The sequence below is a fragment of the Theropithecus gelada genome, chromosome 1 (genome assembly GCF_003255815.1).
Source record: "Theropithecus gelada isolate Dixy chromosome 1, Tgel_1.0, whole genome shotgun sequence".
Classification (NCBI taxonomy): Eukaryota; Metazoa; Chordata; class Mammalia; order Primates; family Cercopithecidae; genus Theropithecus; species Theropithecus gelada.
This window is the reverse complement of record NC_037668.1, coordinates 10,307,676-10,323,266: the sequence shown is the minus strand read 5'-3', so window position 1 is coordinate 10,323,266 and position 15,591 is coordinate 10,307,676. Positions and strand designations below refer to the sequence as shown.

The 15,591-nt window shown below is 38.4% G+C and overlaps 1 protein-coding gene across 1 annotated transcript in view; it reads left to right on the top strand.

The window, feature by feature from the left end:
• The window catches only part of SPAG17 (sperm associated antigen 17), a 232,641-nt gene that overhangs the window by 63,980 nt on the left and 153,070 nt on the right, over nt 1-15,591 (top strand). Inside the window, exon 4 of the mRNA XM_025390599.1 lies at nt 4,508-4,639. Coding sequence (XP_025246384.1) covers nt 4,508-4,639 — 132 coding nt within the window. The remainder of the gene's footprint in view (nt 1-4,507; nt 4,640-15,591) is intronic.

Genomic DNA, 15,591 nt, shown 5'->3' with positions numbered 1-15,591 from the left:
CATATACATAAGCAAAACGTATCAGCACAGAAAGCTGTCCTGGATGTGTTTTTATGTAAAAACACAAACCACAAAGCACTTAATGTGAATAACATAATCCCGTTTGTGTTTGAATATACATATATGTGTATATACTTTTTACCGTGATAAGAACTATTATACTCTTACTTTATTTAATCAATCATATGTTAGAGAAATGAGCTACCCAAAAGAATGTGTGCTGAAAACCTGTTTGCCCAGCCCTGTGCTAGTCTGAACTGAGTCAAGCTCTAGCTGATGGATTCTGCTTCTGTTTGCTGAGGACTTTATGTATCCAAAGCAATCCTAAGTCATTCACCTCCCCAAAATAGGTTAAATATGAAGTCATATTTTGTTAATTTTTACAGTTACCGCAATAAACACTATGGGCCTCCAAGAAAGTCCCTGAAGCCAAAGGACTCTTTTAGGGAAACTGGTGGATATTTGGAGCTCCTGGGGGGAAAGTGCTCTCCCAGACCGTCTCTCTTCTACTACCCCTCTTCCCTCTGCTTCACACAACCACAGCTTGCCCTTTCCTCTGCCACCTCACTCCCATAACCTGTTCCATGCAAGAGAAATCCAGATCCAAATCTTTATGCAACCTCGAATATGCAGCAGGTTAAGCAATGATTCAAACTGCTTCATGTGACTTCTTGTAAACATAAAAGGGAAATCATACAGCAGGCTTCATGGGAGTCCATTCTCTTTCTCTGTCTCTCTCTCTCTCTATTTATCTGTCTTATGTATGCACATATATGCATATATGTATAAATGTGCCTATGTACATATGTATGCACACACACATACATACATGCATACATTTGGTTTCCATGAGAGCGCCTAGGGCAATTCTAAGCATTGGGCTTGTGCTTACTAATGTAGGGAGGTTCTAGAGAGAGGAGGAATGCTTAGAAGGAGAGAGGACACTAGTGTCTGTAGGTGGACCTGATCCTCAGGCAAGGAAATAATTTGGCTCATTTGGTATATTTTTGTAGGATCAAATCATTAGATAGTAAATATGATGTAAGTCTTTAAACCAGGTCAGTGATAAAGGAAATATTTTTACTTCTTAGTGTGTACAGAATTACAAGCTCCCTAACAGAGAAAAAGCATCTAGACCCCTTAAATATCTTCACGCAATAAAACATAAACATGGCTTCTGCCTCAGCTGCACTCTTTGAAGCTTGATTTCTTCCTTCACCAATCATTCCTGGAACTGAGTGACCTTTGGTCATTCAGTGCAGAGCCTCTCTCCGGTCCTGGCAGGCCTCTCTGCCTGGAGAGCTGACCTGAAGAGGTCCAGGAGACACAGGCTTTGCCTGGCAACAGTCTTCTCCATTTTAATAAGTCTCATTGGCCCGTAAGACTCATGCTTTTTTGAGTTCCTGATTCATGCCAAGCACATTTACTGGACATTTTGGCTTAAAGAGCACTAAGGTTTTAACCCATTTAGAACTGTTTTTCTGACTAGTTCTGGAAGCTTAGATTTTTGCCTATTTACTCCTCAAGCACTGCCACTCACTGCTCCCACGTTCTCTTATGTCTCTCATCTCCCCAATAACTATAGCCCTGGCTAGCTTATCCGATACTGCACACACATGTGCACAGGTACACACACATATTTTGATATAGATGATGGGCAAATAATCTTTACAGTGCTAGAATGTTGAAGATTTGATGATGATTTTAATTAATACAACTAAGGCCAGGGAGGAGAAGCCTTTGGAGATATTATGTGGAAAGGTACATTTCCTCTTAAATTCTGTCTCTTTAATTTTTCTTCCCTCAAAAACTTGTCCTTCAAGTAAAGATTCCTGAAACATTTGTTTTTCATCTGAGACCAAACCACTGGCTACTGAATGGGTAGCATTGTGAATTATGGGGCATGAGAAGAAAGAATTTTGAAAGGAAATTATTTGTAAACATTTTTCTTTTTCCACCTCTTTTAAAAAGGACCCACATACCATGAAAATGTTGTCTCAGATTTTGAGTTCAGCATAGACTTTCATTTTCATTAATTATTCCAGTAATTCACAATATCATTCCCTTTGGGGGATGCACAGAAAGAAAGTGGCATTTAGAGAGTCAAGCCTTTTCAGAGCAACCCTGGGGGAGGCCAAGTATGCCTGGCCTCTGCCATTCCTAGTGGTACCAGGGGCAGGCTGTGCCTTTCTGCAGGATGTGGCACATCGAGTCTGCCTCCATGTGGGCAGCCTGAGGGCAGTTCGGGAGGAGGACACTGCCCAGGGCACTCCTCAAGGCTGCCTGTCCACCATTGCTCTCTCTCTCTCTGTGTGTGTGTCCGTATGTCATGAGAGCACGAGTGCCTGGCAAACTGGTGAAGCCCCTCATCACCTGTCTCCCCATGTCAGGGCAGGACCTCACCGTTACTTTGATGCTGTGCTGGATTTTTGTTTGAAACCAGCACTCCACATATAGTTTTAGACAAACCAGTAATAACTATCATGGCCTGCAAAATACTTTTCTCTCAGGATGTTTCGTTGTGCTTTGAGTACATTTTAACACAGTGAGGTAACATTCACAGACTCCTAAACAAATCACCTCCAGAGACATCCCGTCCATCGCCATGACGCCAGGCAGGCTTCACCCAAACCCCCCAGACATAGGTGAATATCCTGTTTTCACAGGTCATCAGGAAAAGAGACTCCACAGCCTCTCTGGGGTAACCCTTTTCAGTGTTGACTTCCCTTCAGCGCTGTCATTATCTTTGTATTAGAGGGAAACGCTAGACTGCCATGACCTTTAAAAACCCACATTTGAATGTTTTGAATCAGATGTCACAGAGCCTGATTGTCAGCACAGTATTTAGCTGGCATTGAAAAATGCAAACCAAATATTGACATCTACTCTTGGGATTGGACCCAGTCAGACAGCTTTCACTTTACAGTAAACGCCTGACCTGCTGTCCCCTTAGGATCCCCTTCCACGTGGGATCTGGTCATCGTTAAATGGTGAGGTTCTGCAGGTGTACTGCTACATCTTTCTACTCCCAGAAATCACAGCCATCATGTCCCTTTCCCTAAATCGTGTTAGCAGGAGCAGAGCTGCCATAAAAAGCAAAGCACCGTATTTCCTAGAGTCCTCGCTTAGACAAATGCAAAGATTTCTGATACTTGGTTAGTTCCTTTGGTTTTTAGAAAAGGCAGCTTTAAAGGAATCTTTCTCTGGCTTTCCCCTTCTGTGATGCAATGTGGGAAACCCCAATGTGGTCTCTAAGAGGTCCAGTTACATTTTGGCACATGGTAATCCATAGAGCCTTCTGCAGTTAGAGGAAAATAGGTACCTCCCTTTCTTCCGGCTATTTCCCTTGGCGAAGTAACAAGTCAAAAGGAACTGGACTGGTCAGGAAAGCCCTGACCAAGAGCTCAGACAAGATACAGCTCCGTGAGATGCAGCATGCACAGTCATTGTCTGAGACCAAGGGCCTGAAATTGACACCATATGTGCCCCAGGAGTGATTACTCCGAGGGGGGAGAAAAGCAACATGTCAGAACATTTTAGTAACACCTAATTCATCCCAAGGTTATAAATAAATATGATGCTTGCTTAAAAACAAAAGTCAAAAAATACTTCAACTAGATTACTTCTGTGACAGTGCTTCAGGCAGAGGTGAACTTTATTAGGGAGACAACATGAATAAAGAGAAACACATAACTACTTTTTATGGTATATTTTACGTGATTTTATTTTTTTTGCAGTAAATAAAGTGGTTATAGGGCTCCAAGGAAAAGGGCCCAGATGTTAGAGCGTTGTGTGAAATTTAGGGGAAACAAGCTGTAAAAAACACAGTCATAAAACAGGCTGTCAGTGCCACACATCTGGACAATACAGCTGTATGTTCCTAGTGGCTGTCGTCACCCAAAGAAAACTCAATAACCTTATTTCACCCCAATTAGGCTGCATACCAACATGATCAACATTAAGTTGCAGGGGGGAGCAACATTCATATGGCGCCTTTGTGTCAAGCAGCTTTTATCTTTCATTTGAATTTAGTTACAAAGAAATAAAAGACTGCTAACATAGTCATTTCCACTATTATAAAACTCTATTTAATTTATAATGTCCTAATAAGTCAAAGTTTGACAGGTTGGACTACTGGCTACGCCAAACAACAATAGACTTTCTGTAGCATGAATCACCCTATCAGTCATCCTAAAATGGAGGCCAGCCTGTCTTTTCTCTACCCTTTTCCTGGAGTCTGAGTTTAACACCATCGTTGGAAGCACTCTGCCTTATTGGAAAAAGAAGTCGATATTCAGACAATTCAATTTATTTAAAGTAGAGGGTAAATGCCCCTCTCTGTAGCATTGAGGCATTTTTTTCCCTTTTTTTTCAGCCAGCAATGAGGTATCTTTCCAGGATGGCAAATAATATAAAATATAAAATTTCCTTTCATCTTTTCATCACTGACAGACTGTGCCAAAGGTTATAAAACATCACTTTTTCTAATAATTGTGTTTCTCCATAGGTGTTAATGGCAGCAAAAGCAATTATGGATAGCGGAGAGAAATTAACCTTACCACTGATAGGGAAACTCTTGAAATTTCAACTTCTCCAGATTAAATTTAAGGACCAACAGCGACGGGAAAATGAAAAGAAGGTACTGTACGATCTGGTGGGTTTTCTAAAGAGGGCAAACGGTGAATGAAATGGAGCCAGGTTTCTCCAGGGCCACTTCCTCTGTTCTTAAGCCTACCATTAAGTGTTACCTGGCAAATTTGGCTGTCACCTCAACTTCTTAGGGAAAAGGCTGTCCAAAGATCTGGAGGGGTTATGATAAACCCATTAAAAATCGGTTCCCTAAACTATGAAGGTTACAATATTTAAAGCATGTGCCCAAGATTGTTTCTATGGCAGTATATTTATATAATAAAGTTGTAGCCAAGAAGGGACCCAGGGAAGAGACAGGGAGTCAGGAAAACTAATATGAAAAGGACAGTTGCGGGGAACCCTTACAGTTCAGGTCTGACTATTTAAGATAGTTTATATGATACTCCATAGACGTGCCTTTTAAAATAATAGGCATATCGGTACCTTCATAATAATCTGAATATTTCAGCAACAATCCATCACTTCTACTCCTATATTACACATCTGATAATTTCTTTATACCTGGATTTTTTGTTTAATTTGCTTATAGAAATCAATCTGTGTGTTTTCCAAAGACTCATATTTGCATATGAAAAATATTTCAAAATGCTGTTAGCAAACTGCTACCAGGTTCACATCCATTTGCTATCATCATAGCCCAAAATAAGATGTTTTTCTTATTTTCCAAATCATGCTGAATTATGTTTGGAAAGCCCAATGCTTCAGTATGTACATATGTAATGTTTGTGTCTGCATGTGTATGTATGAAATGGTTTTGCATATGAAGTCATTTCTTTTTGCCTTAAGTGGAAAAGGCAAAATCAATTCACAGAAGCAAAAAGAGAAAAGTGAAAATGTTCCAATAGTGCCTTCTTCACCTTTTCAAGACCCCCAAAACCTAGGTTTCCTATTTGAATTGGCCTCTCAGCAAGATAATTGTAAAAAAAAAATAATAGGCCGGGCGCGGTGGCTCAAGCCTGTAATCCCAGCACTTTGGGAGGCCGAGGCGGGTGGATCACGAGGTCAGGAGATCGAGACTATCCTGGCTAACATGGTGAAACCCCGTCTCTACTAAAAATACAAAAAACTAGCCGGGCGTGGTGGCGGGCGCCTGTAGTCTCAGCTACTTGGGAGGCTGAGGCGGGAGAATGGCGTGAACCCGGGAGGCGGAGCTTGCAGTGAGCCGAGATCACGCCACTGCACTCCAGCCTGGGAGCACAGCGAGACTCCGTCTCAAAAAAAAAAAAAAAAATAATAATAATAATGCCACCTTCTATTTCAATATAGGGCTTTATGTTTTTTAGAGATAATTCCCATATAGCATCTTCTTAGGGTGGTACATATTGTGCCCAGAAAAATTCTACTCATATGACCACAATTGATAGTGTAGTTTTCCATCTAGTGAAACTCTTTCCATCGTGTTGGGGGAGTTGTACATTAAGAGGTACTCAGGGTAATTAAGACTTGGCAGAAGAAAAATTGGAAAATTTGAAACTAGTATAGAAACATCTCTTGCCTGTTTAAATTCCAATGCCATATGGGAATCTGAATTATAAAAAGCAGACTGTAATTCTTGCAAAAATTTCTGCACTTTCTGTTTGCTTTGCCCTTTCCCACAGCACTTAGAAATAGTGCGCTAAAGAGCAGCAATTTACTTGTTTACCACTTATTGCATCATTAATTGTTTATTATAGGAGTAGATTGTAGGTTTCAGTTAACAAATTTTAAGTAAAAACAAATAAAATATCCTAGTAGCTTGGAAAACGTTTTTAAAGCTTGCAACAATATAAAAATATTTTTGCACCATTATTTTACTCAGCATTTCTTTGAAATGTGAGCTCTAATAATACAATTAAGAGGTTCTAAAGATATGGAAATAATCTTTATCTGTTGAAAATTTGAGAGTTCTGGGTAACTGGGGCATGAACCTTAGAGTTTTTATTTTCTTTTAAGTATTTAATACAGTAAGAGAACTTTTGAGCAATTAAGAGCCAATGATTACATAATCTAATATGACATCTCCATTATTTTGGGTTCCCAAAGCACCAACCCCAAATCTCTGAGTCACAACCGTATGAGTAAGTGCTAAATAAATTGATGAAAACACGTTGGAATGGAATACAATCAGGAAAATACTCCTGGTAAAGGGGAGATGAAGGCAGTTGTTTGCGGGATGATATCATTGATGTTCATTTCAACAACACTGCCTAAGAGGTCAGTTGAAACCATCAAGGCCAATGCTTGTCAGCCAAGGAGTTTGGCAATAAACGAAACAAGCAGAAAGTATGCAAAGCTGACACCATGCTGTGGATTAGAATATGAAAAAAAGAAAAGAGGACTTTACCTATATCTTTTCATCTTTCCTGAACCCACAGAGAGATTCTGAAATTTCTACAAGGTTAGTGACTGACTCCCCAACTTTTTAACATCAACATATCTATGTAGATGTTGTCTTTCAAATGTTAATTAATTGCTTACATCTGTACAACCCAGAGTGTTTTGTATATTCTATGTTTAATTTTTGAAATTGTATTTTTAAGAATCAGTGCTTGAAAAATATCTGTAATAGAAATTATAGAAAATCGTAGGTGAAAGTGAGGGCAAAAATAAGTAATATAACTAGGTACCTGTTCTAACGTTTTAGTGTTTCACTATATATTTGATCCTGTTTTAATCAATCAAAACTTTTGAAAAAAAGATAAATATAGTTTTAATTGCCAAATACAGTGAAGAAATATCATTCTTTTCAACTTCATTGCTTTTACTAACATTTTAGTCTGGGCTATGGTTAACATTGCTTTTGCTTTCTGCTTTGCAAGAAAGCTTGCTGGGTAATTCATATTATAAGAAATACGAGGAAAGATACTTCTAAAATGAACAGTTTTAAAACCTTCAGCATGTAAATTTCTGGTATACAAATGCCAGCCTCTAATTGCAAATAACTTAAATCTATCTGAAAACATTTATTTATTTGGAAATACCTTGTTGATGAACTCCAAATATAAATATCATGAAGAAAATGTACTGTATTTCCATAAACATATTTTAGCATTTTAGAACTTCTGAATATGACTTTCTCACACAATAATTCTAAATTAGTTTGATTTTATTATATCTTAAAACTTAAATAAAAGTGTTTTGTTTAGAAATATATTTTTCTTACATCCTTATCTCAACATTTGCTTTTGCATTTTTATTTCTATATGTTGCTAATTTATTAATTCAACAAACACTTACTGAAACATTTACAAAAGCAGTGTACTGAACACACATATTCTCATCATGTTCCTTATAATTATAAAGTAAATTGTTTGGTTTTCATTCTGATCCATTTTGATTTAGTCATTATCTGAATATTATATATCTACTCACATTTTTGTGAGTAGATATTAACTTCAACTTTTAACTTCAACTTTTGTATTATATATTAATTATGAGCACATTTAAAATCAAGATAATTTTGAACCCAAATATTTTCCTTATATTGATAATTCAACTAAAAGAAAACACTTGATAATAAAAAGAAATGAAAAAAAGCTACGATACAAAAAGTCATTAACTATTTAAATAATTGGCCAAATAAAATCTAGTCTTAGGTTCCTTTGTGTTGAGCTCAGAATGTTTGCACAGGTTTTGGGAGAAGATCCAAATATATTCCAACTGTGCTTTTAATTTATGAATTCAAATAAGTCGTCCATATTTCCTTAGATGTTTTTAGAAAGCATATCTTTTTTGTAAAAGAATAGTTCGTTCTTTTGCTAGCTCATATGCATGGTACAAAGTGCCTTATTTCCTGAGGTACTAGAATTGAAGAGAAGGAAGATTGGTGGTAAAGAACTAGGGAAACTTTTTGTAACACTGGTAAACTATTCTTAAAACAATTCAAAATTAAAAGTGTCTACATTTGATAATACATCATGATGAAGCCCCAGGCAACCCAGAGCCTCCTCCAAAAGAGAGACAAAGAGAAATTAGAGTAGTTTTCACAGACACCTTCCAGCTTCCTCCGGTCCAAACTCCGAAACACTGGAAGCCTGCCAATGTAATGCCATTTGTGTGTGTGTGTGTGTGTGTGTGTTGTTTTAAAAGAAAAGCCATAGGGACATACCAGGAAATTACAGGCCGGTTAGTTTTGATTCAGTTGTGGTTAAAATCTTCAGAAACTATTTTAAGAAATCAAACAGAGAAAGAGCAGGGACTCGGTTTAGAAGGACCCGTGTGGTTTCAGGAAAGGAATAACTTGCCTCACTAACTGGATGGAATTCTTTGAGGGTGGATTATCGAAATGAGGATCCCACTAAAAGGGATGTTGAATCTAAGGAGCTTCAAAAGCTAACAATTCAGGAGAAATAATAAATGACCCCCCAGCTGGCTTATCCATAAAATAGAGGAGTCTTTTCCTAATTGGCTTGCTTTTAATTAATGAAAACTTTTTACAGACTTCAGGAAAAATGCAAAGAAACATACATCTTTAACATACAGTAGTACTTTAAAATACGGAAGAGCTATGATTACAGCAGCTAATAATTATAGTTACCTGTCATTACTGACTATTTGGCACAGTACCAAGCCCTCTGCACACATTATATCATTTAATCTTTTAAATGACTTTATGAGGTACAGAGTATTATTCCCAGGTTGCAGATGGGGAAACTGAGGGTATGAAAAGTTAAGGAATTTTCCCAAGGCCAAACAGCTACTCTCAGTAGAAGAGCTGGGATTCAAATCCAGAACTGTCAGACTCCAAAGACCATGCTCTAAACCCCAGTACATATCCTTCCTAAGTGTGTCTCAGTAATTATGAAATGGCACTCTTGGCTCACAAATCAGTGGAGTGCCTGCCCAGAGACATTTCCCTGTAGGACCAATGGCTGTGCTCAGTGATCTACTCACAACCATCTGGTTCCACTAATTACACTGCATTCAGCATCCTCAGGTTAAATAGGGGGACAGTGGTCAAGGGAAGGAACAAAACTCACCAAGGAGGAATGCCCTTAGCTAACCAACCACTGATTCCAAAGGGAATCCTGACTTAATTTCCAGTCCTGCCCCCGACCCAGAAATGGCTCAGTCTCTGGGGGAATCTCTTATAACTGGACATCCAGAGATTGTTCCTAATGTCCTTCTGCATGGTAAAGTAGGATAGCATTGGCTGATCTAGTACTAAAGTCTTTCATAGACTACATGGAAAATACAGAAAAAGAAAAGCAAAACATTCACAATGTGTAACCCGATTATAATTGATATTAAGATTTTGGCATTTTTCTTTCTGTTTCTTTCTGCGCATTTGCTTCTTTACATAGCTGTAATAATTGTAAAAATCCACCCCTTTTTCAGTTAAGATAGATTATAATTTCTACTCATTATCACAGTGTCCATTCTATCATTATTATTGGTTTTGTAATATTTTATGGACTACCATAATTTTCTTAACCATTTCTCTATCATTGAGCATTTAAGTTATTTCAATATCTTTTCATAATAAACCATGTACTTTGCAGTATAGAATTCTGCATATTTTGGATAATTTTCTTAGCATAGATTTATTGAATTGGATTAATGTTTAAAAATGTTCCTATAACCTTGTATATTCAAAGTGAGTCCTATGGCCTTTTAGACCTAGTTCTCCATTTAAAAAAGAAAAAAATGGCTCCTGGTCAAATGAGCATGGAAATCACTGTGTATTAGATACAACTCTTGAAGATATTTAAGAACATAATAGCTAATTAAAGATGAAGGAGTTTTGTGAAAACCACTCTATTTAATGTTGTTTAACTTACTGTCCCTCAAATTTATGTGATCTTATACCTTTTTTAAGCCTGTCTCTTGTCCCCTAGAATAGATTGTTTATGAGATAGAGTGATATATTGAAAGAGAACTAGAGGAACACTCAGAAAACCCAGTTTCTCATAAACTACATAATAGAGTGAATTAGTTACAAACTCTGTGAGCATGTTTTCTTATCTATATCCTCAACAATACTATTCTGAGGATCTTATTATAAATTTTATATGAAACATGGTTACACATGAATATGTATATGCATTATTATTATTATTTTTTTTGAGACAGACTTTCATTCTGTTGCCCAGGCTGGAGTACAGTGGCATGATCTCGGCTCACTGCAACCTCTGCCTCCCAGGTTCAAGTGATTCTCCTACCTCAGACTCCCAAGTAGTTGGGATTACAGGCATACACTACCACACCCGGCTAATTTATATTTTATTTATTATTTTTTTTTTTAGTAAAGATGGGATTTCACCATGTTGGCCAAGCTGGTCTGAAACTCCTGACCTCAGGTGATCCACCCACCTCAGCCTCCCAAAATTCTGGAATTGCAGGTGTGAGCTAGCGTGCCCAGCCTGCATTAGTCAGGAGAATCGCTTGAACCCGGGAGGTGGAGGTTGCAGTGAGCTGACATTGCGCCACTGCACTCCAGCCTGGCAACAGAACGAGACTCTGTCTCAAAAAAAAAAAAAAAAGAATAAGATGAAGTATAGCTATTTATCATCAGTTCCACTGACATTTACCATTTACCTTCCTTTCATTGTAAGGAATTGGGAGAATGAATACTTATTAGTTATAATTGAATTTTGACATCAAGAAGTCATTTAGAAATAAAATATGATCTAAAATTATGTTGAAGCATCCAAAAACTATTTTTTTATTTCTCCCTTTAGAAAGTGAGAATAACTTAAGATTAAGGGTTCTAGGTAGGTGTCACTTGATATTCAATTGAATATGTGAAATGCCAACACTTTTTCTGGTTATTGCTGAGACAAGAATCTCGCATCTGCTATGTAACTTAACTGGTTAAGAAATCTCTGTGCCTATCCAAAGCCTTCTCACAGTAGGAGTCATCTAGATGTTTTCTGTACATACTGCATTAAAAAAACAAAAAAAGTAATCTGTAGCAAACTTGACTCTTCTTCATATGCTGGGGAACATGTGTTCCCCAAACATGGTGGAGAGAAGGACTTTTTGAATATGCCCCTCCTAAATTTTTGCCCTGAATTGACAAGAGTTCCCTCTGAATTTTTAAAGTTATGAGTGAATGACCATAGTATGGGAACATGCATGCCATGTTATCCAGAAGCAAGAAAGGCCAGAGAAAGAGTTTGTATGAACTAACTTGAGTTTATAACTGAGGGGGTCAGCTTTGCTGAATGTGCCTGATCTGGTTAACTCCATTCCCACTCCCAGATTTCAATACATAAACCCATAGGTGAGAAGGGTTTACTTAGAATATGAGAAAAAGGAAATGAAAGATAGGAAATGATTTTGCTATGATTGGGGCTTGATACAAAAGGATGTTTCACTTTGAAACCAAGGTAGAATCCTAGGGACCAACCAGCCAATCATTGTCCAGAATTAGAGGGACAAAGAGACTGTCCTGGTTCAACTTCAGTATGGAGGGTGGGAGGAGTGAGGGATAGACTGAATCCAGGAGAGGAACAGGTAGACCACCGTTATGGTCAGCCATGGGGGAGAGCAGAAGGCACTGGGTAGGGTACAGAACATGTTCAAAAATCCACCAAGGACATCTCGACCTGGATCCAGAACCCAGGAAGACCTGGGTACTTCCATTCGCTTTTATTGTCTGCATATATTTTCTCTGCACCAGAGAATCCTTTCTTTACCCAGGAAATTCTTTACATAGTAATACATACTCTACCAATTGAAGATATATCACTGTTAAATGGAAGAATGCAGGACACCAAGTTATACAGAGAGAACAATAACAGTTATGTAAAAATGATGCAGAAAATTAATTTGAAAGAATGCATTGCACATCTTCTTCACTCATCTTCCCCAAGTGGTAGAATTATGGTGGCTTTTTAAGCTCTTTATATTTTTTCCAAATTTTTAGTAATAATTTTTATAAGAAAAAGTTATTTACAGAAGTAAATCAGGATTTATAAGGGTCCTCTTTAAAAATACTTTTAGCTGGGCATGGTGGCATGCAGCTGTAGTCCCAGCTACTCTGGAGGCTGAGGTAGAAGGATTTCTTGAGCCCAGGAGTTTGAGTCCAGTCTGGGCAACAGAGTGAGACTCATCTATAAAAACTTGAAACATTTTTAATACTTTTGCAAAGGTGAGGGAAGTAAATATTGATAATTTTAATATTAATGGAAATTAGTTTAACATATACTGTTCTCCAGTCTCCCAAGTTTGGCCTCGCTAGAGGAATACAAAGGTAAAAAGGGGAGAAAGGAGAAGTGAGCAGGGAGAGAAAGGGAAGTGAGCAGGACGAGTGGCTGAGGCAGGTGGAGTGCTCTGGAGAAAGGAAAGGGCATCGAGCAAGTGTACTTCAGCCCCTGGGAAGAGAGAGTAGAGGGAGGCAGACAGGTTTGGAGAAATCAGGAGAGCATCAAAGACTGAGACAAGAGTATCATGGAAATAAAATGAGTTTAGGGTTTGAAGTCAGACCAGCACTGTCTACCACAGTTGTGTGTCTTAGGACAAACTCTGTATTAATTTACACAATGGGAATAAAATTACCCATCTTACAGGTTGCCTTGTGAGATCAAATTAAAGATGATGATATCTGGAAACTATACTCTGCTACTGGAATTTATCACTTCCTTTGAATATTTGGTTGTAGTCAGCCCTCCTTTCTGCAGAATCCCAGGAACCAAATAGAAGAAAGGGCCAGAGAGTTCATGAGCTTCTAGAACTCCAGTCTTTGCTAAAGTGGCTTCAAAGGGATGAGACTTATGTGGCTGCACAGGCTCTCACACCCTGCCTAGGAGAACCTGGAGGGCCAGAGGGCCTCTTACTGTCTAATCCATGATGGGTAGGGGTAACTGTGAAATGATGAAATGAATGAATGAACACATAAATGAATAAATGTTTATTCTTCCAGGTAAACTTTAAAATAGTTTAACCTAAAATGGTTTCATCTTTTTAGATCAAAAGATCACTCTGAGATTTTATTTAAAATTGCAGTTGTAAAACTTTCTGGTGTGTTTTGATGGCCACGTTGGAACTTCTCTGTAGCAGGACCAGCTGTCTACCAACAAGCTGCACAGGGTGTTGCAAATTAGTAAATTTGCCATGACCCGAAGCTTGGCTGTTAGAGAGCCCTGCATGAGTCTTACCAGTGCTTCCAGGCCAACTGCACTCAGGGGCACTGACTTGTACCTTACAAACCCATTAAAAAAGAGCATGGGTGATAGACCCATACTGGCCTGGCTTTGCCACATACTGGCTTTGAGCTTGAACAACTAATTGCCCTCACTAAGACTCAGTTTTCTCCTCTGTAAAATGAAAATGATGCTCTACCTATTGTAGTTATTGTGAGGACTTGACAAGATAGAATATTTGGACTATAGTAAGAATGTAACAAATAGAAATTTAATATTAGTGATAATGATAAGGATGATAGTAATAGTGACTATGACAGCCATGATTAGAATAGCCACTTACTAATTTGCTACTGTAAATATTACTGTCAGTTTTATGGGACAGACCCCTCAGCATTAACTGAAAGTTTTCTCCCTGTAGACAAATTGTACATAGGAAGACAAACTGTCAGAAAGTTATGTAGTACCTCAAGTCTTAACTAGGGGAGTTAGTTTAATGGTTTACAGTCCTAATGGCCTGATGCAGCCCCCTGACCACATGGCTGTAACTCCCAGGTTACCCAGACCTTCCTATCCGTCTATCAGGAAATCTCTGTCCTGGACAATTTTGAATTAACACTGGCATTCTCTGCCTCTCTGATTCTTCTTCCTTTCTTCTTCTTCTTCTTCTTCTTCTCCTTCTCCTTCTCCTTCTCCTTCTCCTTCTCCTTCTCCTTTCTTCTTCTCCTTCTCCTTCTCCTTCTTCTTTCTTCTTCTTCTTTTTCTTCTTTCTTTCTTCTTCCTCTTCCTCTTCTTCTTCCTCTTCTTCCTCTTCCTCTTCCTCTTTGTCCTCTTCTTCTTTTTTTTTTTTGATGTTTTTTATTACTGAGGAATGCTCTTCTTACTGGCCTCTTAGTTCTCTAATGATCATTTCCTCCTCTCCACCTAAGCCATTGCCTCCCTTGAACCTTGTCATCGCTGAAGCCCTCATCACCTCCAAAGTCTTGAGATCTCCTGTTCTCTAACCTTGGAAATTTCCTGTCCTTGTCTCTTATTCATAATCTAATATCCTCCTACATAATTTCTTCAACCACATTATAAATCCCAGTCCATAGATCCCAACACTTTCTATTCATTGTCTTCTCCTGCTATTTGTTTGGCTTCGGTTCCATGATCCAATCAATATCATTTCTCTGCTCACTCCTGATTCCCCTGGCTCTTCTCTCCTTCCATCACAATCATATTGCAAAACTCCTCCCAGGATGAACTCAGTGATCCATCATTTTCATTTCCATTCCTGAGCAGCTAAACATAAATGGAGAAATTCACACAATTAGACTGATTTCATTTAAAATTAACAATCTCAACATTTTCAATAAGTTCTCACCACTGGCAGAGTCCTACCATATTACCTCAGTAAGCTTGCTCCCCAACTCTCTGACATAAGATAACTCTTATGTCATCTTCCCTATTCAAACCTCCTACCTCTTTCCTGCCTTTTCTCAGTTGATGACTTTGCCTCATGCTTCACTTGAAAAAACTGAAACGTTTTCTCAACACCATCAAGATGTCTCTGTTTCTTGCACCCATCCTCTTCTTGTTGTTCTTAGTTATGAAACTAAGAAATTCCCTCTCCTTCTATCAAGGTCCAGTCATTGACATATTCTTTTGTTCCTATCCCATGTTGACTCCTGGAGAACTTTAGTCTCCTCAGCCCCATATCTTCACTGTCTCCTTCTCTACTGGATCATTCCATCAACCTGCAAGCATAACATCTCTTGACTTTACATATATACATACCTTGACCTTATACCCCCCTTGCATCCACTCACTCACTGAACAACTCAGAGCTCTGGTTCTGCCTCACAACCAAACTTCCAGAAACAGTTGTCCATAA